Source organism: Salvelinus sp. IW2-2015, linkage group LG15 (genome assembly GCF_002910315.2).
Source record: "Salvelinus sp. IW2-2015 linkage group LG15, ASM291031v2, whole genome shotgun sequence".
Lineage (NCBI taxonomy): Eukaryota > Metazoa > Chordata > Actinopteri > Salmoniformes > Salmonidae > Salvelinus > Salvelinus sp. IW2-2015.
Genome location: NC_036855.1, coordinates 50,925,521 through 50,949,510, shown reverse-complemented (window position 1 = coordinate 50,949,510; position 23,990 = coordinate 50,925,521). Strand labels below are relative to the sequence as shown.

At 40.4% G+C, this 23,990-nt stretch overlaps 2 protein-coding genes across 40 annotated transcripts in view; one reads left to right on the top strand and one right to left on the bottom strand.

The window, feature by feature from the left end:
- Nucleotides 1-268: 268 nt before the first annotated feature.
- Nucleotides 269-3,594, bottom strand: ptpmt1 (protein tyrosine phosphatase mitochondrial 1). 3 transcript variants are annotated; one of them, XM_024001664.2, is made up of 4 exons: nt 3,425-3,594; nt 1,658-1,738; nt 1,091-1,282; nt 269-953 (listed from the first exon to the last, which is right to left on the bottom strand). In XM_024001664.2, the coding sequence occupies exons 1-4, from the start codon at nt 3,425-3,427 to the stop codon at nt 822-824; spliced, it is 408 nt and encodes a 135-aa protein (XP_023857432.1). In that variant the 5' UTR covers nt 3,428-3,594; the 3' UTR covers nt 269-821. The 3 variants fall into 3 exon arrangements, with proteins under 3 accessions (XP_023857432.1, XP_023857430.1, XP_023857431.1); XM_024001662.2 differs by lacking the exon at nt 3,425-3,594 and adding an exon at nt 1,871-2,434; XM_024001663.2 differs by lacking the exons at nt 1,658-1,738; nt 3,425-3,594 and adding an exon at nt 1,871-2,474.
- The window catches only part of LOC111974091 (CUGBP Elav-like family member 1), a 56,299-nt gene continuing 33,718 nt past the window's right edge, over nt 1,410-23,990 (top strand). For 15 of the 37 annotated variants that reach the window (XM_070447224.1, XM_070447212.1, XM_070447199.1 and 12 more), the window contains exons 1-2: nt 3,642-3,807; nt 5,332-5,376. The gene's annotated coding sequence lies outside the window, so the exon portion shown is untranslated. The other 22 variants (XM_070447209.1, XM_070447208.1, XM_070447223.1 and 19 more) reach the window with 9 other exon arrangements.

Sequence of the window (23,990 nt, the reverse complement as noted above, 5' to 3'; positions counted from 1 at the left end):
GTTTAGTCAGCTTCTTGATATGCCACACCTGTTAGGTGGATGGATTATCTTGGCAAAGGAGAAATGCTCACTAACAGGAATGTAAACCAATTTATGCACACAATTTTATAGAAATAATATTTTTGTGCATATGGAACATTTCTGGGATCTTTAATTTCAGCTCATGAAAAAAGTTGCATTTTATATTTTTGTTCGGCATAATTATATACTTTCCTGTGGATATTGTCTCATTCCTACTGCCAAAAGGACCAACTCCACAGACAACCGCTAAAGTATGTTAACATGTCATTTTATTCAACATTCTGGTTTGTAGAGGTCGTGAGAGTAAACTTTCCTGATTCAAARGCTCATTTCAACATGGTCTTTCCAGACAATTAGGCCCCCTGTTCACTCCGGTTATGTTTCAATGGATTAAGTATCAATAGCTATCCTTTTATAATGTCATTCTTTTCCAATATGTTTTTACAACCCATATAGAATACTATCAAACAATCAGTGAAATTAGTAACAATCAAAATACCACAAATTTTCTTAACATAGAAATTGTAAACATTCTGTAGAAACATGCGTTTAAATACACCCCCTTCACCCACCTCTCAGTATTTTGATGGGGACGGCAATTTATTATACCCCATGCTCTGATGAGCTGATGACACTTGAATTATACAACATTTGAGAATTATACAATCCAGTTGAATAACAACTATGTAAAAGAATGAGCTCAAGGTKAAAAATCCCTTCAAGCAGCATATTYTTTGTCTTGACAAAGCTAATTTTACAGTTTCTGTAGAAGTGCAATAAGTATGCTGGCAGCCTCCCTCTTAAATGGAACCCCCGCCACAGACTTGCTGATGGTACCGCCGAAGCATCTCCAGCTGTGAAGAACGAATTATTACATGTGGCCGGACAGAGGCCAACATCTGACATGCTTCCTCTGGACTCCAGCAGTGTATCTGTAAACAGACCAACAAACTGATGTACAAGTTAGGTAGATACAACTAATTCAGTACTAGTGATGATCAGGATAGCCAGCAGTGGCAATCGATGGATAGCAAAGACTGTCYTTTGCTGGCCAAAGCCACCGACTCACCCGTATGATGTATGCAGCAGCTAGTGTGGCACTGCGACAGCGTCCAGCCTTACAGTGGACATACACACTGGAGCCCTTTTCCCGGTGACTGAGTGCGAACTCCACTCCTTTGTGCAGGTTCTCTAGACTGGGCACACCGGTCAGGTCCACTGTGCTGAGACGCAGCTGCTCCACCCCCTCGGCTTTCCACTCCTGTTTCAGAACAAACAAAGCTGTTTCTAATACAAATTCACATTTGCTATTATAAAACTCACAACAAGCAATGTTTGACATACAGGACATTTCCCGGACCTTGCGTACAAGAGCACCACGAAGCTACTGTTTTTAAAATTCGAGGTTCTGTATTTATTTGTGGCAATTAAACTACTGTACCAATGGATAGAGAAGGGCCAACCCACCTAGACAGGCTTTTGTTCTAACTACTCTACCACACCTGAATCAGTTTATCAAGGTCCTGATGATGAGCAGCCAAGTAGGTAGACTATGGAGCAGGACTGAAATGATATTCCACACCTCTCTCCATGAGGACGGCCATTGATTTTTATAGTAAGTAAATCATCAGCTCACCTCAGCTGAGTTGCAGAAGTATTTTGTTTCATATTCCTCGTTCATGGTTATTACCCCCCTGACATTTTCTGTCTGCACCAGCTGGAAGTAGAAAATAATGTTGATGGCAATGTTTTTTTCCATTAGATAATCAGTAGCTCGTGCATGCCAGCTACAAGTAGAAGACTGGACTGGAGTTCACAAAACAAAAATGTATTAGCTAGCTAACGTTACCTCATTAGTCATTGATTTGAAAGGCAGGGCTCCTAGAATGACAGTCTGATCCACGCGATTGAACCACCGTCTTGAGGAAACTTTTTCCATGACAACATTATACGCTAATGTGGGATAAAACAGTACCCTTGCTAACGCCCCAGACATGTTCACACTACAGCGTAGTCAGCACCTCTAATGTTAAAGCAAATTCCAAATCCGAGATACATTCATGGCCCACCACAAACCAACAATATCTAAATTAATGGTACGAAAACGTGTTGTTCTAGAGGTACTATTCAACCTAACAGGCTACTTCGCCTTGTGGCCCGGAAGACTTATTACACAAAGTAGATTGTTTGGTTGAAGAAAAATAACCAGATACGTTAATATATTTGCCATAGGTTCGTTTCGAGAGTTTATATCTACAGGCCATCAGACTGCTGAACACTTGAACTGACCACCTGCTCTGATTCCCCGCACGTTAGCACACATCACAACTGCTGCTACCAGACTCTTATTATACCTTTGTCCCCAATACACGTGTAAATATTGTACTATAAATTGTYCCTTCCTGTATTATACTTATGCTAAAATGTTTATTCTATTCTACTGCCATTTACTTTGTTCGTATTTTTTTTTTTTTACTATTTTGTATTGTTTCATTGTTGAGAAGGAACCTGTAAGTAAGCATTTCGTTGGACGATGTATGCATATCCTCTAATAAAACTTGAAACGCATACCCAGTATCTGTGCTTTAGAGAAGTCAGCGATGAGTGTCTCGTCTCTAACATGAAGCTCCGATTCAAACTGCAATTAGACAGCTCTGCAAGCGTTATGTAAAAATACGTTCGGTATTCACCAAATGTGGGGTTTCAATGAGCAACTATCTAAATTTACTCCCGTGACGGCCGGTATGTACTTAAAACAAATGTTTTACATGCAACAGGGGAAAAAAACACTATTCGGCACCTACATTGTATTGAGCTGTTGTAGACTTCCGACCTGTGCATGGCAGTAAGGTTAGTGCTATCCGGGATCATTGGGATGTGAGTGAGTAGGCATTCTTTCGATTGCGTGTACATTTGTACTTAGACCTTTATTTGAATATCGGCTACAATGGGACTAAATTAAGACAGTTGCTCYGCGAAACTCCATATTTTGTGAATTACAAACGTATTTCGACATAACGATTGCAAGGTGTCTAGTTTGAATCGGAGATTCCTGGGCCTTGGAGAGGAGACATGTCATACTCATCATCAACTTCTCTAAAAGCAGATACTGGGGCAGGATCAGCCAGCTGTCAAAACCTGAGAACTATCAGCTGAGAAACATGAACATCTGTGTAATGCTTGTTTCAGACGGTGTTTTTACAACAGACTTCTCAGAATTCGTTTCACATGCTGCTCAAAATGTAGTTTTTCCCTTGCACCTGGCGAAGAGGCAACTTACATCAAAATGCACTGATCAACATATATTGAATGGCAACGCAATAACTTTGCAGGTGACAATCGAGCTATAAAATAACAGAATGACTACATAACATCCTCCCATGAGAAAGGATATAGAACTTACCATATTTTGAAAGAGGGGACACTTGTTATTCTAAATGGGTCTAAAGGCGCCCCGAAAACGCAAGAAAAATTGTTAAATATAACGCACATTTAGAAAAAGCTTACAAAAAATATTTAGCTAACGTTGTTTGGTCCAACATTCACTTCAATTAAAAAAACATCCTCGACGGTCACACCCCCAATCGCCTGTTTCCGAGAGTTTGATGGTAAATGCAGGAAAGACCGCCATTTTGCAAGATAGAAGTACAAGTCTAAAAGTGAGCTGGAGAAGAAAATAATCGAAACAATTAATAAGCAACCAAACATACACTTAGCAAATATTGATAACACACTGTGTTGGCTAGACACGTAGGTAGTCGCATTTAAAGTTAAGACATCACACAGGTAAGTAGGGTAAAAGTAAAATGATTCGCCAGCTAATTTATCTAGCTATCAAATGTGTTATCCAATGCTAGATAGCGGCACACATTTGGCTTGTTTATGGATCAGTCAGCTGGCTCAGCAAATAGGGTCACAAACAACATGCGTCATTAAACTGCTTTCCAGAAAGCTAGCTACTTGTTTGCTAAATGGAACCATTCTTACCAACAACAAAAACATACAAACTGCTAGCTAATTCTCCCAAATACGCATGATTCTTCTTTTGATAATGTTTGCATTTAGCTAACAGAAGACTGAAATAGCCCGTCAGTGTGCTTATCAACAAGCTAACGTTACTAGTACCACCAAGCCTGGTTCTAAACGGATAACTGTTAGCCTCTACGAGTTGGCTAGCTAGCAACAACACTTGCTGTTTCACAGAACAGCTACCGTTAGCTGCCAAATCTGGTAATGTATTGGATTTGATGCTCAATACACTAGAAACAAACAAGCAAAGCATCTATTTATTTCTACTCGCGTAAAGTTAGAACAAAAATGGCGAAATAGTCTGGCTGGCCTTTTTCACAATTTCTAAATGTTGAATCGAGACGATATCTGTTGAACATMACCAATTTTTACAACCCTTGCATCAATCAATAGAATAGTTAGCTAGTAACGTTCGTAAACTAACTGAGGTTTGAGGTCAGTCTACTTCTCTCGAACGTCTGTTCTCAGGCCACATACGAGTGAGTTGCAACAGTGGCAGTTCAAAAACAGCGGTTGAGGCTTGTTCTTCAAGGGCAACTATTTAAGTTGCCAGTATACAGTAATTATTGTTAGATACCACGACAAACCAAAACAAAAATTATTCTGACTGGTGTCTTCATAAAAGTGTGACTTCGATGGATCTCTCTGCAGTGCACCGGCAAGTCACACGCCTACAGGTCGCTGTATCCATATACAATGTAACCTCTTTTCAAATCTAGCGTTTTCATACATAAGAATGTAGCTGTCAAATGCAACTGTTATGTGTCTATAGACTTTCTGATGCATGATAACTGGTTCTCTACAAGTTCGTTTGGAGTAATGACTAATTTTATGAGATGGAGTTTAATTGAACAGACCAGTGGTCATAACCTCACATGACATACATTTTTCATTATGCATACAAGATGCAGCATAAGCAATGTTTTGAAGTATTGACACATTTACAGAAACTTATTGCATACAAATAATTCAGTCATGTCACTGTCTGGTGCATTGCAATTTGACCTATAGCACTGGTAATGTGCTGCACTGGGTGGTGGTGGTATGCATGACAAGTTGAAGATGGCTTGTGTTAGTTATTCAATGCAGTTGCGTTGTCATGGAACCATGGAGTCCTCCAAACTGGAGAACTTGACTATTTATGTTAGCTGGTTTAGATCTCAGAAGCAGATCATCAGCCCTGACTCTTGTCTTATTGCTTAAAATGCAAAAGTGAGAATCAGTGGCTGTTAAATGTCAATCACACAGATTTGGTCATTATATGTATCTATTTGTTAACAGGATAAAGGGAGAAGAACCATTACCTACGTGACAAGCAAACCCAGGGTAAGTCATCAGGCTAGGCATTCTCAGCCACTCTTCTCTCTGACTAGAATCTACTGCTTAGAGGTAGACTACATCCTCATAAAGTCCTTCTAAGTAATGGTCTCAGCTGGCTTAAAATGGTATTCAGAGAGCTGTAGTAGTAGTAGCATGTTGGGTCACTGAAACAATATGGCTATTTCAATGCCTTGATGCAGGGCAGGTAGGCTATTTAAGTCATGGCCAGAGATTCATTTTCATCACGTGGGCAGAAAAAGCACAAGATGTTCTAAAAATGATTACCATCGTAGCCTTCTTATGGCCGAATTGAAATGTTACTAACAGAAGAAATATAAAAAGCAAATGCATGAAAGCACTTTGGAGATTATGGGGACATTGTCAGACCAAAGGTGAGGACACAACAGTTCACCTGACACAAGAATGAATCCAAACATTACATTTTTAATTGGATTACTGTACTTTTACTGTACTTTTCACAGCATTTGCCAGTAAGGAAATCTGAAAGTACTCTGGATACATTCAGTAACAAATTAAGAATATTCATTGAAATGTTGGTAGGTACAACAAGAACAAACAATTAAGCTCTCCTAGCTTTGCGATTGAGGAACTGAAGCATGCACTCTTGTAGTTTATTGTTTGGAGCCCAGCCCATCACAAAATAACTGTTGTTTATGCAATCCAAAAATGTTCTATTATAAATCCCAATCTGGGTCAGGTGGGCATCATTTGAAAGCTTATTCTATTGCCAAAATGTTTTGCTAAGTTAGAAAATACGATCTTAGTGTTAGGCTTTCACAAGGAACTTCAGACAAACAGATTGTAATTTTGGTGCATATATAATTGCGTCATGAGTGCATTCAAGTGCTTGTAAGTAACTGTGAATCAAAATGGCACGCACATACTCCATTATTTCATAATAATGCTTTGCATCTCCCCAATGGTCCAAATGTGGAATCGGTACCCTCATATTCTGAGCTAGTCATTCAAAAAGTATGGWCCACAAATCTAAGTGAATCCGAACAACCCTTTAACTGGAACAGAATATGGAAAAATATGACCTTGGTGTGCCGTAATCCGAACCATCAATTTATACATTTAAAGTTTTTTCAGACTGTATTTAACACCATGAAAAGTTTTATGATGAAATTTGCCCTAACTCCCAACTGTTCACTGTGTCCCCTAAATCAGGTTGGCACATTCCTTCATATGYTGTAGGAGTGCCGTGCAGTTAAATGCTTCTGGGACGAAGTGCATGAATGTACATTTTAAATGTGTTGTATCTTCTGTGTTACTTAACGATGACAGCTCCTTGAATCTCTCAATCAGAGACAATTATTGCTGGCAGGCAACACTGCTGCAAAAAAAGATGTTGGCTCTTAGACTGGAAATAGCCAACTCTCTCAAATCGCCAGTGAACACAGTTAGAAGTTGTAACATTAGAATTATCGACGGTGAGAATGAATGGTGCTAGTCAAGGAACAATTGAGGTCTGGATAAATATACTTGACTCTGTAAAGAATAATCTCAAATAAAGCCTAACACATACATACAAACAAAATATACACTCAGTGGCCAGTTTATTAGGTACACATTCACGGTACTGCAAACCAACCTGTGTTGCTATGCGGGGTGGGAAGAGGTGGAAAACATGGTTTCGGTGGGGGGGGGTCGCCTTTCTTTATTATTACAAAATCCTGTTATCAAAAAAATTCTCTGTATGTATTCGTACTTTGTATTTTTTTTGCATTAGTGTGTGTTCTGCGGCCAATTATTTTGGGTCGCTTATATCCCAGCCTTATAGTTAACGTACCTGCATTATGTTGCACAATAAGACTTTGATACAAACAACAAAAAATAATTGGCTGCAGAACACGCACTTGAATGCACTCTTTTTTTCGTTTTACATTTTGCACTATCACTTAAGTTAAACTTACTGACTTATTGTTGATTTAATTAGTATAATGATTTTTTATTTTTTTGCATTGAGGTCTTGTGTTTACTAGTTGCAGAGGTGTTGTGCCTGTTGTTATTTGGGAGGTAACTAGCCAGCAACATAGGTGAAGTTGGGCAGTTTCCATATGTGTGTCACTAATATGGATTTTACACACTTGTGCTTATGTTGTTTTAATAAATGCTTTGTTCCTATAACTGTGATGTCCACATTTATAACGGTAATGATGATAACATAAATTATAACAATAGCCTACAGTGTCGTTTTAAAAAATGGTTGTGTATGAGGCCTTAGATTTAGCCTCTGGGTGCTTTATTTCCTTTTATTGCATCATGATTTGTCAACATGCTTTTAGATGCCATTTTGAAAGAAAGACACACAGATGTTGTGGAATACTATGGAGTAATTCAATGATTGAGTGAGGGGAGATGACTCCTGTTGGCTGAATTTTCACATAGGTGTGACAGACTCCTCCTTGTATTATTATTTTTTTAACCTTTATTTAAGTAGGCAAGTCAGTTAAGAACAAATTCTTATTTTCCCCGAATCGGGGAGGAAAATAGGTCTATTCATATAGGACAAATCATGCTTGAAAGTAGATGGTCATTCTCCCCTGTCCTCAGTGATGCTATCCAGTGATTATCTCCACAGAACAAAGGGACAGGATCTAGTTTTATAACCCAGCCCTAGCCTGTTGACCAATTAGAAGTCCTTGCAGTACAACTGGGCCAATGGCCAAATAACAAGTATACTATTTCAGGCTCTCTGTATAGATCCTCCCATGTCTCTGACCCATTGATAAATAATTCCCTTTTACAGAAAAAACACTATTTCCATTGATTGTTAATTCTATTGACTTCTTGACGTCTCGTACTCTGTCTCTGCGTTGTGTAATTATCTTCGAAATATTCTTATAAGTACATATTATATCTGTGAGGGGTCAGGGTTAAAACTGGACTGGGCAAGGAGAGGAATTTTACTATGATGCAGAAGAGGGAAGGGAATACAGGGCTTTCTACTAACATTTTCCCCAGGTGGCATTAGCGCCACTAACTTTTTCAGTTGGTGGTACCAGCCCATGATTTGGTCGCGTCAACAACAAAAAAAGCTTGGACACGCAATAGAAAAAATAAGTAATCACTTATAAAGTAATTCACAGCGTTTATTAAGAGGTGTAATATACTGCTAAGATGGTATTCAAGAAATACGTTTTTATCTAACACGTCCATGCAGGAATGCAATATATTTTAAAGTGCAACCTAATGCAGTGATTGTCATGACTTTTGGTTTGACAGTTAGGCTGTTGTTTTACTGTTAAAATAGGGATCCAGAATCTTCAGAATTTTATTTTGTTCAATAAAGAAGAATTTTCCCAACATCTTCAGATTCCAGTCTGCGCGGGAATTAGGGCTGACCCTAATTCTTCYACTGCCGATTGTTTGGTCGATAGGCTGTTGGTCGACCAAGCTTTTTTTTTGTTTAGCAGTGCATGCGGGAAATATTCAGACTCCTTGACTTTTTCCACATTGTTATGTTACAGCCTTATTCTAAAATAGATTAAATTGTTTCCCCCCTCATTAATCTACACACACTACCCCATAATGACAAAGCAAAAATAGGTTTTAGACATTTTTGCAAAAAAAAAAAAAAAGCTGATATCACATTTACGTAAGTATTCAGACCCTTTACTCAGTACTTTGTTGAATCACCTTTGGCAGTGATTACAGCCTTGAGTCTTCTTGGGAATGACGCTATAAGCTTGATGCACCTATATTTGGGGAGGTTTGTCACGTTGGATGGGGAGCGTCGCTGCACAGGTATTTTCAGGTCTCCCCAGAGATGTTAGATCGGCTTCAAGTCCGGCCTCTGGCTGGGCCTTTCAAGGACATTCAGAGACTTGTCCTGAAGGCACTCTTGCATTGTCTTGGCTGTGTTATGAGGGTTTTTGTCCTGTTGGAAGATTAACCTTGCCCCAGTTAGGGCTGTTACAGTGACCATATTACTACCACACCGGTGGTCACGAGTCATGACGGCAGTCAAATTCCACGTGACCGTTTAGTCACGGTAATTAGACGTCTCCAAGCTCTGATGCTGCTGATGGTCATTGGTAGCTTTCCAAACTTGCTAACTGCCTGGTATTCAGCACTCCATTGTCCCTCTAATCACTCTGACATCAATGCAAATGTCATCAAAAGTCTAATCAAATACTTAATGAGAGCATGAGCTCATGTTGCGCAACATTTCTATAGGCTATGCAATTGCGTGAGAGAACCGAGTGATGGTTTCTATTAAAAAGAGGATCCCATCAGCTTTCTCTAGGCAAGGCCTACTATTTATTTCTCAACTTTCCTAATATGAAGCATATTGCTTCTCTTTACAACAGGAGTTTAGCTTACCTGGCTGCCATGAAAATTAACCACCGGAAAAGCGTCCTCCATTAACTATTTAAGTGCATAGATGACATGTATTTTTTTCCCCCCCTACTCCTGTTTTGAGACAGGTGCATGATAATGGTCCGTTCTAAATCAAAACAAATTCCCCACATTATTTAGTATATGTAAAGACAACATTAAATCAAGAATGGTGTGATGGGTGACAATATTAGCCTATCACTTGTGAATGATGCCCATCTTAAGGCAAGTAACAGCAGATACTTATTTGGTTGACTTTTTCAAATCATAGTCACACACCTCATGTAGCTTAGCCCATAGGCCTATATGTATTGATAAGGTTTGTATCACAACTAAAGTGGCCAAATACATTTGTAAAATGAAGCACATTAATAAGCTTTACAATGGCTGTAGAGCTTAACTGGCGTACTATACACAAGTTTGGGAAAGTTAATTTTCACCATTAAAATGCATCTTTAGAATAAAGGCATTACATGTATAATTGCATTTGTGGTCACTTTTGAGCAAATCGTTTTCCTGTTAATGGAAGATTCACGCTTATAGTCTATTSTCATGTCTGCATTATCAACATTTTAAGCTGAATGTTGTCATCTTTTGCTTCAGGCTCATTGCTTAAAACTGTTTTTTTGATGCTCGTGGTTGTATTCATTTTGGATCTATCGCATCCCACAACTGTCCCAGACTATGTTTGGAATATTTATTTCTCGCACGGAATAGAATAGGTCAACTTTTGTACTATGGGGGATAGTGGATTGACAGTCTAGTGCTTTTTCTGTTCGTTAGGCCTACTCATCTTGTTGGCTGACAAAAAGTAAATGTGGACAGTACTTCAGATAGAGTTGAAGTTTACATACACTTAGATTGGGGTCATTAAAACTAGTTTTTCAACCACTCCACAAATTTCTTGTTAAGAAACTATAGTTTTGGCAAGTCGGTTAGGACATCTACTTTGTGCATGAGTAATCTTTCCAACAACTGTTTACAGACAGATTATTTAATTTATAATTCACTGTATCACAATTTCAGTGGGTCAGAATTTGGCTGTGCCTTTTTAAATAGCTTGGACAATTCCAGAAAATGATGTCATGGCTTTAGAAGCTTCTGATAGGCTAATTTACATCATTGGGGTCAATTGGATGTGTACCTGTGGATGTATTTCAAGGCCTACCTTCAAACTCAGTGCCTCTTCTATTTTATTCAGCTGTGTTCTTCATACTATAAAATAATGCCATGGAATTCTAAGCAAATCTTGTCTGCTAAATGAACTAGTGTAGCCCACAGCCATATGGCATAGCCATATCAGGGCCTAACATAAGGACAATTCAGATTATGCTATTCTGTTCTTCTGAAATAGACTACATTTTCTTCATATCGTGTTTCTTTAGACCTGTCAAAAATCAATAATGGTTTTATTGTGATGGTATATGCCATATTACATGGATTTATTGAACTTTTAAAATTGGCTTGTAGGAAGCCAATAGATGGTAAATGTGTTTATGGTAATTAACGATCAATTACTGTGAAACCGGCAGTTATTTGCTTGACAATCACCGGCTGACAAAATTTCATGACTGCCCTAGCCCCAGTCGAAGGTCCTGAGCGCTCTGGAGCAGGTTTTCATCAAGGATCTCTTTGTACAGCATGATGCTGCCACCACCATGCTTCACCGTAGGGATGGTATCGGCCAGGTAATGAGCGAGGCCAGGTTTCCTCCAGACGTGACTCTTGGCATTCAGGCCAAAGAGTTAAATCTTGGTTTCATCAGACCAGATGATCTTGTTTCTAATGGCCTTAGAGTCCTTTAGGTGCCTTTTGGCAAACTCCAAACAGGAAGTCATGTGCCTTTTACTGAGGAATGGCTTCTGTCTTGGCACTCTGCCATAAAAGCCTGATTGGGGGGGTGCTGCATGGATGGTCGTCCTTCTGGAAGGTTCTCCCATCTCCACAGAGGAACTCTACACAGTGGCCTCTATCATTCTTAAATGGAAGAACTTTGGAACAACCAAGACTCTTCCTAGAGCTGGCCGCCCGGCCAGACTGAGCAATTGGGGGGAAAGGGCCTTGGTCAGGGAGGTGACTAAGAACCCGATGGTTACTCTGACAGAGCTCCGCAGTTCCTCTGTGGAAATGAGAGAAACTTCCAAAAGGATAACAATCTCTGCAGCACTCCACCAATCAGGCCTTTGTTCAGAAAACCATGATGTTTTAATAATCTTTCAAATTATTAGGATGTCTAAACAGCTTAAATCAGCATATTTGTTCTGTGCATGGGCAAACACCGGTAGCACAAGACTCCATCTTATGCGCGAGTGAAGTGAGTTCAGAAAAATAGTATGCATCTTAGAAATAGTTTTCGCATGCAGACTTRGTCGAAAAAGAACATGGTCGCTGTGGTAAGTCCCATCAGGTAACCTGATTTCAGATGTGTCCATGTAAACAACAGGATTTTTAGGGAAATTGTTCGTCTTGCAAAGTATGTAAACATTTTAAATGAACTATTATATTAATCTGATTATCCACAATAATCATATTATTGTGTGCGTTTAACTGTACTCACTGAGGGGTTTCACAGCTTGTAATGACCTTTCAATGCATTATTGCGACAAATATTTCATTTTTGTTTATTCATGACAGACTTGTCAGCYGTGTTTCTTGTCCCAAGAATGTATGTATCTTGTAACTAGGGTTGGAATATTCAGAGGTGGAAACTTTCCATGGGAATTAACGGGAATATATGGGAATTAACGGAAATATATGCTAATTTATATTAATACCATTTAAATGTTGTTTTTTTTTGCATTGGATATAAACTCAGCAAAAAAGAAACATCCCCTTTTCAGGACCCTGTCTTTCAAAGATAATTTGTAAAAATCCAAATAACTTCACAGATCTTCATTGTAAAGGATTTAAACACTGTTTCCCATGCATGTTCAATGAACCATAAACAATTAATTAACATGCACCTGTGGAACGGTCGTAAAGACACTAACAGCTTGCAGACGGTAGGCAATTAAGGTCACAGTTATGAAAACTTAGGACACTAAAGAGGCCTTTCTACTGACTCTGAAAAACACCAAAAGAAAGATMCCCAGGGTCCCTGCTCATTCATCTGCGTGAATGTGCCTTAGGCATGAGGACTGCAGATGTGCCCAGGGCAATACATTCCAATGTCCGTACTGTGAGACGCCTAAGACAGCGCTACAGGGAGACAGGACAGACAGCTGATCGTCCTCGCAGTGGCAGACCACGTGTAACAACACCTGCACAGGATCAGCATATCTGAACATCACACCTGCGGGACAGGTACAGGATGGCAACAACAACTGCCCGAGTTACACCAGGAACGCACAATCCCTCCATCAGTGCTCAGACTGTCCGCAATAGGCTGAGAGAGGCTGGACTGAGGGCTTGTAGGTCTGTTGTAAGGCAGGTCCTCCCCAGACATCACCGTCAACAACATTGCCTATGGGCACAAACCCACCGTCGCTGGACCAGACAGGACTGGCAAAAAGTGCTCTTCACTGACGAGTCGCGGTTTTGTCTCACTAGGGGTGATGGGCAGATTCGCGTTTATCATCAAAGGAATGAGCGTTACACCGAGGCCTATACACTGGAGCGGGATCGATTTGGAGGTGGAGAGTGTCGTGGAAATTTCCTGTATTACCAAATCATGAGAGAGCAAACCACACACAAGTCAGAGTTATCATAAAGTCCATCTTTAATTATATGAGCTTCATCACAACCCTGTGACTCTCAGATCAATTCAGTGTCTATAAATGAATTCTCTGAGAGTGCTTACATATTGGCAACTGAGATCCTTTATAGCAAAGACACACATAGCCAGACAGCATTGGCTATAAATTATCGTTCAGTTTGGTCTCCTAAACTAAGTTCTTATCTCGTTCTTGGTACCACTTAGAACCAAAAACATTACCTCATCCAATGGCATATATCAAATACACCCCCTCCTGGYCAAGATCAGAAAAGACAGTGAGCCTCTTAGGTCATATACTAAATCAAGATAAGGGCAACCTCAGAGGGGACATGTAAATAGTTAGACACATTCCCATAAGAAGACAGGCCTGACCTCTCCCCTCTCTGGGGCCCAATGTGACTAAGCCCTAGCAGAGAAGGGATAACTGCAAACTGCAAACAGTATTATCCAAAAGAAGACATTCTAATGACAAATATCTCACAAGTATTATATAAATACAACATCTTATTTATCAATGTTACCTAACTAATTCTGATTCTGCTACTACAAGAGTCCGTCATGGTCTGGGGCGGTGTGTCACAGCATCATCGGACTGAGCTTGTTGTCATTGCAGGCAATCTCAACGCTGTGCATTACAGGGAAGACATCRTCCTCTCTCATGTMGTACCRTTCCTGSAGGCTCATCRTGACATGACCCTCCAGCATGACAATGCCACCAGCCATACTGCTCGTTCTGTGCGTGATTTCCTGCAAGACAGGAATGTCAGTGTTCTGCCATGGCCAGCGACGAGCCCGGGTCTCAATCCCATTGAGCACGTCTGGGACCTGTTGGATCAGAGGGTGAGGGCTAGGGCAATTCCCCCCAGAAATGTCTGGGAACTTGCAGGTGCCTTGGTGGAAGAGGGGGGTAACATCTCACAGCAAGAACTGGAAAGTCTGGTGCAGTCCATGAGGAGGAGATGCACTGCAGTACATAATGCAGCTAGTGGCCACACCAGATACTGACTGTTACTTTTGATTCCCCCCCACTATGTTCAGGGACACATTATTCAATTTCTGTTAGTCACATGTCTGTGGAACTTGTTCAGTTTGTCTCAGTTGTTGAATCTTGTTACGTTAATACAAATATTTACACATTACGTTTGCTGAAAATAAACGAAGTTGACAGTGAGAGGATTTATTTTTTATTTTATTTACCTTATATGGAGACAAACATAAACATTTTACCTTATGTAGACATAATTGCAAATGATTCCAGCCTTCCAATATAAATAATTTTTAAAACTATTTAGTTACTAATTTAACTTTAAATTAAATTAGTTGATTCTTCACATGATTTCACTGAACAACAAAAGGGAATATTGAATGATCCCCAATGATCCATCGCATCTCCCAAAAARATTTTAAACATACATCTGTAAAATGATGATCTAGAAACTAAAGCTTTGGTTGTCTTCCTCTCAGGCTTCCATGTCTTCTCCCTGGACTTCCTGAATGTCCACCTCTTGAACATCAGACTGTGAGGCCTCATCTTCACTGTCACTTTCCAACCTTGTTGAGGTTGGCTCGTTGTCAGGCTCAAAAAGCCTCTAATTTTCCCGGATGGCCACCAATTTTTCGACCCTGGTTTTGGTTTCCAGTTGCGTGCTTTGGTGTGTGTTCCCAAACAAGGACCAGTTGCGCTCTGAGGTGGCTGATGTTGGTGGGATTTGGAGAATGATGGAGGCAACAGGGTATAGCGCCTCAGATCCACAAAGTCCCTTCCACCAGGTGGCTGAGGAGATATGTTGGCACGACTGCCATATTGCATCCCAAAGCCCTTGCTTGGAAGTGTACTTCGCCAGACTGCCAAGAACCTTGCCCTCATCCAGGCCAAGGTGGCGAGACACATTAGTGATGACACCATAGGCCTTATTGATCTCTGCACCAGACAGGATTCTTTTGCCAGCATACTTGGGGTCCAACATGTACGCTGCGGCATGTATGGGCTTCAGGCAGAAGTCTTCGCTTTTTTATGTATTTCAGAACTGCAGTTTCCTCTGCTTGGAGCAACAGTGAAGTGGGCAGAGCAGTACGGATTTCTTATCTTACATCTGCATGCAGAGTCTGAACATCAGACAGGATGGCATTGTCTCCCTCAATCCGTGCAAAGCTCAACTGCTATAGGTCTCAGGAGTTTCATGCTGCTTACCACTCTCTCCCAAAGTACATCATCCAGGAGGATCCTCTTGATGGGGCTGTCCATATCCTCTTGATGGGGCTGTCCATATCAGCCCAGCCGATTGATATGGCCATTTCTTGGAGAGACTCCTTCCCCTCCAGGAGACTGTCAAACATGATGACAACAACACCCCAACGGGTGATGCTGGGCAGCTTCAATGTGGTGCTCTTATTCTTCTCACTTTGCTTGGTGAGGTAGATTGCTGCTATAACTTGGTTACCCTTCACATACCTAACAATTTCCTTGGCTCTCTTGTAGAGTGTATCCATTGTTTTCAATGCATGAGCATCACAGCCAATGGGTGTGATGTGAGCTTTGGACTCCACCACTTTAGACCAAGCAGCCTTCATGTTTGCAGCATTGTCTGTCACCAGTGCAAATACCTTCTGTGGTCCAAGGTCATTGATAACTGCCTTCAGCTCATCTGCAATGTAGAGACCGGTGTGTCTGTTGTCCCTTGTGTCTGTGCTCTTGTAGAATACTGGTTGAAGAGTGGAGAAGTAGTTAATTATTCCTTGCCCACGAACATTCGACCACCCATCAGAGATGATTGTAATACAGTCTGCTTTCTCTATGATTTGCTTGACCTTCACTTTAACTCTGTGGAACTCTGCATCCAGCAAATTAGTAGATAAAGCATGTCTGGTTGGAGGGGTGTATGCTGGGCAAAGACCATTCAGAAATCTCTTCCGATACACATTGCCTGTGAGAATCAGCGGTGAACCAATTGCGTACACAGCTCGAGCAAGATATTCATCAGCATTTCTCACACTACATTCCTCCATTGAGTCAAAAAAAATCTGATTCCAGGAGGGCCATGAGCTGTTGCTATCGATAAGGTGTCTGGTTCATCAATTTCACCTCGAATAGAAATAGAGGGACATTTGTCAGAGGTTCCTTGTGAGCACTGAAGGAACTTTATGCACTTGGCCAGATGATTCTACATCTTTGTTGCATTCTTCACATATGATTTGGCACAGTATTTGCAAATGTACACAGTGTTTCCTTCTACGTTAGCTGCAGTGCAATGTCTCCACACATCAGATAGTGCCGTGTAATTTTCCTGTAAAGATTAGAAAAAAATGTGTACTCAGTTAGCAGGCTCATGCAAGCTCAAACCCACATGGTGGCAAAAACTAACTAGCATTTTTACTAGTTAACAAAAAATCGTGTTTGACATGTAAAATATATTCACCCCACCCAGTATTGCAATCAAAACTTACCAGAAAGCATGTAGTCCTTGGCTCAGACTGTGTAGTAGTGTGGGCTCAATAGCATTTCATTGGTGTCTTGAGAATCAGCTGTACATGTCATGGAAGAATGCACTGTGTATGCAGAGGGTTGCAATTCCATTGAATTGGGGATAGTTTAACCAAAATATGCCACTAGTCCTAGAATTGACATGTGTGTATCCAACAAAAAAGGTTCACTGTTATAAGCCAACTTTTAAAAAATGAATTTAAGCAAAATTCCACAAATTTCCGGCGCTTAAAACTTCTTTGGAGCAAGTCTTGCCGCTAGCGGCCCACCTCTACAACATCCGGTGAAATTGCAGAGCGCCAAATTCAAATGACACAAATGGTAATAATAAACATTCATGAAAATACAAGTGTTGTACATCGGTTAAAAGATTAACTTCTTGTTAATCCAGCCGCTTTGTCAGATTTCAAAAAGACTTTACGGCGAAAGCATACCATGCGATTATCTGAGGACAGCGCCCCGCTTACAAAAGCATACAAACATTTTCCAACCAAGCAGAGGAGTCACGAAAGTCAGAAATAGCAATAAAATAAATCGCTTACCTTTGAAGATCTTCATCTGGTTGCAATCACAAGGGTCCCAGCTACATAACAAATTGTCCTTTTGTTCGATAAAGTCCTTCTTTATATCCCCAAAACTCTGTTTGTTGGCACGTTTTGTTCAGTAATCCACTCGCTCAAAGGCGGTCAAAACATGCAGACGAATACATCCTAATAGTACCGGTAAAGTTCGTCGAAACATGTCAAACGATGTTTATAACTAATCCGCAGGGTGTCAATTATCTAAATAATCGATAAAATTTCAACCGGACAAAAGCGTATTCAATAGAAAGGAAAAAGAACGAAGAGCGCGCACACAGTCACACACGCAAACCAGTACTGTATGAATCCTTAGACCACTGACCAAAAGGTCTTATTCTTCGTCGTTTTTCAGAAATCATGCCTGAAACCATGTCTAAAGACTTGACATCTAGTGGAAGCCATAGGAACTGCAATCTGGGCCCTAACCCCTTTTTAAACTCAATAGGCTTTCAATGGAAAACCACTCACATCAAAAAACATCCCACTTCCTGGATGGATTTTCCTCGGGTTTTCCTGCCATATCAGTTTTGTTATACACAGACATTATTTTCACAGTTTTAGAAACTTCAGTGTTTTCTATCCAAATCTACCAATTATATGCATATCCTATCTTCTGGGCCTGAGTAACAGGCAGTTTACTTTGGGCACGCTTGTCATCCAGACTTCAAAATACTTCCCCCTAGCCCAAAAAAGTWAACTTTCCAGAAAATGTTGGACCCTTTGCAACCCTAGTTGTAACCCTGCAAGACTGCCAACCTCCTTAGCAACTGTTTTATTAGTAGTGTCTATTCATGGCAACTCCCAGGTTCCTTGTTTGGTCGTCTGAATGTTCTGGACCCATCCCCTAGTATCCCCYCCCCTGTCTATCTTTGGTATCCAGCTATACTACTCCCAGTAGAGCAGAGGATTACATTTTTTGACGGCAGAGCCACTCTCAAAGACAAATGTATTACCCTCCATAATAGCCGTTTGGTTGCTGCTATTGCAGCCAAGGAGAGAGTGGTCTGCCATTAGTAATAAATATCTGCCTTTTTTGTGTCTTCTTTCAATGTAAGTATTTAGCAGGTGGCGAGCTACTAGACAAATTAGAACTAAATGCATTTCTCTCTGAACTGCCTCTAGCCACCGGCCTTAACCATTTTAGTGTCTTGGTGGGTATGGTTTTACACTAGTGATCCAAAAAGTTGATCACCAGTGTAAAACCAACAACACAACATCAATCTTGTTTACAGATCAAAACCAATTCACCCCATGAAAATATCTATCCTGATTCTTAACTATTTTATCTGGACAATAGTGAGGGGGAYAAAATTACCGACATGTTTATTTTTCCATTTTTAAACCAACTAATTGACCGAGGTTGGTTCAGTTCTTTGAATTCCATTTAGTTTAATTTTTTTCTGAGCTCAATGCGCAGTTTCTCTAGAGATCAATCAGATCAAGCCCAAACTGTGCAATGCAGTAGGGGTTTGTACTTTCCAACAGGCAAATATTCTACATAGTTTAGCGCAGAAAACGTGGTAATTAACTACATTGATCATAATCCATTCCACATATAATATCCAGCCTGTGTGGGCATGGAGACAGAAGAATGCACAATCAAGAGGGATAGAGGGCAGTTGCTTCGCGAGGTATGTCTACCTGAAAATGCAAAAACCAAATAAAATGTTATTTGTCACATGTGCCGAATACAACAGGTACCTTAACCAACAATGCATTTTTAAGAAAAATAAGAGTTAAGAAAATATTTACTTAGTAAAGTAAAAAAAAAAAAAAAGACAAACGATAAAATAACAATAACGAGGCTATATACAGGGGGTACCAGTACCGATCTACCTGATTGAGAGTTGGTATTCAGCAGTCATATAAGTATGCCGGGACGGCAGGTAGGCTAGTGGTTAGAGCGTTGGGCCAGTAACCGGAAGTTTGCAAGATCAAATCCCCGAGCTGACAAGGTAAAAATCTGTTGTTCTGCCCCTGAACAAGACAGTTAACCGACTGTTCCTAGACCGTCATTGTAAATAAGAATTTGACTTGCCTAGTTAAATAAAGGTTTTAAAAAATGCCTTATTTACGTTTTATAGCTACTAAAATCGGTGTTTTGTCAGACAGTATAATCCTTAGCTCTATAGAGATAAGATTATGACTTGGAATGAAATAATAAAGACCTCAAATAGAACACATTTATGCTGAACAAAAATATAAACCCAACATGTAAAGTGTTGGACCCATGTTTCATGAGCTGAAATAAAAGATCCCATAAATTATCCATACGCATAAAAATATTAATTCTCTCAATTTGTGCACAAATTTGTTTACTTCCTTGTTAGCGAGCATTTCTCCTTTGCCAAGATAATCCATCCACCTGACAGGTGTGGCATATCAAGAAGCTGACTAAACAGCCTGATTATTACACAGGTGCACCTTGTGCTGGGGACAGTAAAAGGCCACACTAAAATGTGCAGTTTTGTCACAACACAATGCCACGGATGTCTCAAGTTTTGAGGAAGTCTCCCAAGTTGGTGGGCCTATGCCCTCCCTGGCCCACTCATTGCTGCACCCCTGCCCAGTCATGTGAAATCCATAGATTAGGGCCTAATGCATTTATTTCAATTGACTGATTTCCTTATGTGAACTGTACCTCAGTAAAATCCTAGAAATTCTTGCATGTTGCGTTTATTTTTGTTCACTATAGTATATACACAACTGAAATATTAAAGTAACGTGAATAAATTATGTTTAAGTGATAAGCCGTAATGGGCAGTCAGTCACTACCATCATGGGACTTTTATTAAATGTTTTGGTGCATTTAATGTTCCTCAAAAATCAGCGACACTGAAATTAAAAACCTTGATATWAAAAAAAAYAAAAAWAAMAATCAAACCGAAACTGAACTGTTTTCAAAAAGCAGTTATCGCTCAGTACTATTGGACAAATACCAGGCTTGCTAACGTGTACCTGTAAACCAGGGGTCGTGAACTGGCGGGCCACATTTTACATTTTTTATCGTTTTTGGAAATTAAAGACTGTAAAGTCACTAGGAATTCACCTCCAAAATGATTTTAATTTAGGAAATCTTTTCCCAAGTATTTCCGCTCATAAATAGAGACGTGATTGTGTACCAATGTAATCAAGGTTTGAAATGATTGTTCTTGTCAAATAGAATATCTGTTTGTGCTTCTTGCGTCAATTTGCAGAGTACAAATGATTTATAATTATGTTCCGGCCCCCCGACCATCCGCTCAAGAAGAAGCAGCCCGCTGCTGAATCTAGTTGATGACCCCTGCTTTAAACCCTCTGGGCCCTGTGCTTTGTACATTAACAACAATCAAGCCAGACAGCAGAGATATTACAGTTAGATAGGACTCATTGCATGACTTTACTGAGGACGGATCAATAATTCATAACCCAGGATTGGTGCATTGCTTGGTTCAGAAAATGAATTGGACATGTGAAAAGATAAGGCATTCTCAACAATTATGTGTGTTGCTGGGATGCAACAGTTTTGACAACAACAAAGTGAACACATGCTTGTCTGAGATTAGAGGCCTATGATTTTCTCTTATCTAATGTCGTTTTCACTTGAGTCATGGACAACCTGCACAATTTATAGTTGAGTAGTATCAAGGACACTCTTTCTTATTGGTGTTTATTAAGTAAACGATGTGTAGTAGGAAACACCGTCCAGCTGGCAACCAAAGTCAGCTTGCAGAAGCCCGGCCCACAAGGAGTCGCTAGAGTGCGATGGGACAAGGAAATCCTGGCTGGCCAAACCCTCCCCTAACCCGGACGACGCTGGGCCAATTGTGCCCAGCCTCATGTGTCTCCCGGTCACGGCCGGCTGTGATACAGCCTGGGATCGAACCCGGGTCTATAGCGACGCCTCAAGCACTGCGATGAACTGCCTTAGACCACTGCGCCATTCGGGAGGCGATCTCTAGTACTTTTGTATACTTTTTAGTCAGTAGTTCTGAAAGTAGCGCCCACAAGCAAAAAAACACTTCCCAAAAATAGTCCCCGACTATGTGCACCACGTCATTGCTCTCTCTCTACTGTGTGTGCATCTTGCTAGCTGTCACTCAAATGGCAAGGGGCTGAAGGTCATTGGCCATATCTCTAATTGCTAGGGGGCAGGCCCACGTGGGAGGAAATGTAGAGAAAATGGCACTGCACGGCTTCCAGAAAACAGTTGCTTTCGACCTAGGGATTTCGTGGCTAATTGAGGTATAACAGTAATTCTGCTCGTAGTTTATACATGTATGAACATATTGACACATCCAGCCCAAAGTGGGAGGTTTAAAAAATATATACTAGTCGCCAAAGTACCGGAGCATGTCTTGTTTGTTTCACAAAAAATATTTTGCATCTTCAAAGTGGTAGGCATGTTGTGTAAATCAAATGATACGAAAACGATACAGAGAACTGATATTTAAAAGTTTTGCTGCCTTTTAAGCATTCTAGTACAGTTAAATAGTTGAAACACATACAGTGGCTTGCGAAAGTATTCACCCCATTGGCATTTTTCCTATTTTGTTGCCTTACACCCTGGAATTAAAATAGATTTTTTGGGGGGTCATATCATTTGATTTACACAACATGCCTACCACTTTGAAGATGTAAAATATTTTWTTATTGTGAAACAAACAAGAAATAAGACAGAAAAAAATACCTTGAGTGTGCATAACTATTCACCCCCCTAAAGTCAATACTTTGTAGAGCCACCTTTTGCAGCATTTACAGCTGCAAGTTTCTTGGGGTACGTCTCTATAAGCTTGGAACATCTAGCCACTGGGATTTTTGCCCATTTTTCAAGGCAAAACTGCTCTAGCTCCTTCAAGTTCGATGGGTTCTGCTGGTGTACAGCAATCTTTGTCATACCACAGATTCTCAATTGAATTGAGMTCTGGGCTTTGACTAGGCCATTCCAAGACTTTTAAATGTTTCCCCTTAAACTACTCAAGTGTTGCTTTAGCAGTATGCTTAGGGTCATTGTCCTGCTGGAAGGTGAACCTCAGTCCCAGTCTCATCTCTGGAAGACCGAAACCAGTTTTCCTCAAGTATTTCCCTGTATTTAGCGCCATCCATCATTCCGTCAATTCTGACCAGTTTCCCAGTCCCTGCCGATGGAAAAACATCCCCACAGCATGATGCTGACACCACCATGTTTCACTGTGAGGATGATGTTCTCGGGGTGATGGGAGTTGTTGTTTGTGCCAGACATAGCGTTTTCCTTGATGGCCAAAAATCTCAATTTTAGTCTCATCTAACTAGAATACCTTCTTCCATATGTTTGGAGTCTTCTACATGCCTTTTGGCGAAGACCAAATGTGTTTTCTTATTTTTTTCTTTAAGCAATAGCTATTTTCTGGCCACTCTTCTGCAAAGCCTAGATTTGTGGAATGTACGGCTTCAAGTGGTCTATGAACAGATACTCCAATCTCCGCTGTGGAGCTTTGCAGCTCCTTCAGGGTTATCTTTGGTCTCTTTGTTGCCTCTGATTAATGCCCTCCTTACCTGCTCTGTGAGTTTTGGTGGGCAGCCCTCTCTTGGCATGTTTGTTGTGGTGCCGTATTCTTTCAATTTTTATAATAATGGATTTAATGGTGTTCTGTGGGATGTTCAAAGTTTCTGATATTTTTTATAACCCAACCCTGATCTGTACTTCTCCACAACTTTGTCCCTGACCTGTTTGGAGAGCTCCTTGGTCTTCATGGTGCCGCTTGCTTAGTGGTGTTGCAGACTCTGGGGTCTTTCAGAACAGGGGTTGTGTGTATATATACTGAGATCATGTGACACTTAGATTGCACACAGGTGGACTTTATTTAACTAATTATGTGATGTCTGACGGGAATTGGTTGCACCAGATCTTATTTCGGGGCTTCATAGCGAAGGGGGTGAATACATATGCACGGACCACTTTTCATTTATTATTTTTTTCACTTCACCTATTTGGACTATTTTGTGGATGTCCATTACATGAAATCCAAATAAAAATCCATTTCAATGACAGGTTGTAATGCAACAAAATAGGAAAAATGCCAATACTTTTGCAAGGTACTGTACACACACACTGATCAAAAAGTTATTTCATCATACATGTCAAGCAGTGAAGTTTCAGCTCTGTCTGTGGCCTCTCTTCCTTGGTGCGCACTGTCACTGTGTTTGTTTGACATCGGTTTTGCACATCGGCGTTAAACTGGACATCGGGCTGAAGTTGAGATTTTTAGCTAATATCGGCCGATTCCGATATGCTTACCAATTTATGTAGTGCATCCCTACTTTAAACACTTTTTGGCATGATGGCGTAGCTATGGACATCTGCCTTGTAAACAGTCCTGAATCTTGGAGCCTTTCAACAACACAGCTAGCGAATTGTATATGTCGGTGTACTTCGTGTCAGAAAGCAGTWTTTCACCTTTACACCCCAGGGTAGTTGTAATCTAAACAAATGCCTTGTTCATAGATTGATAACACATTG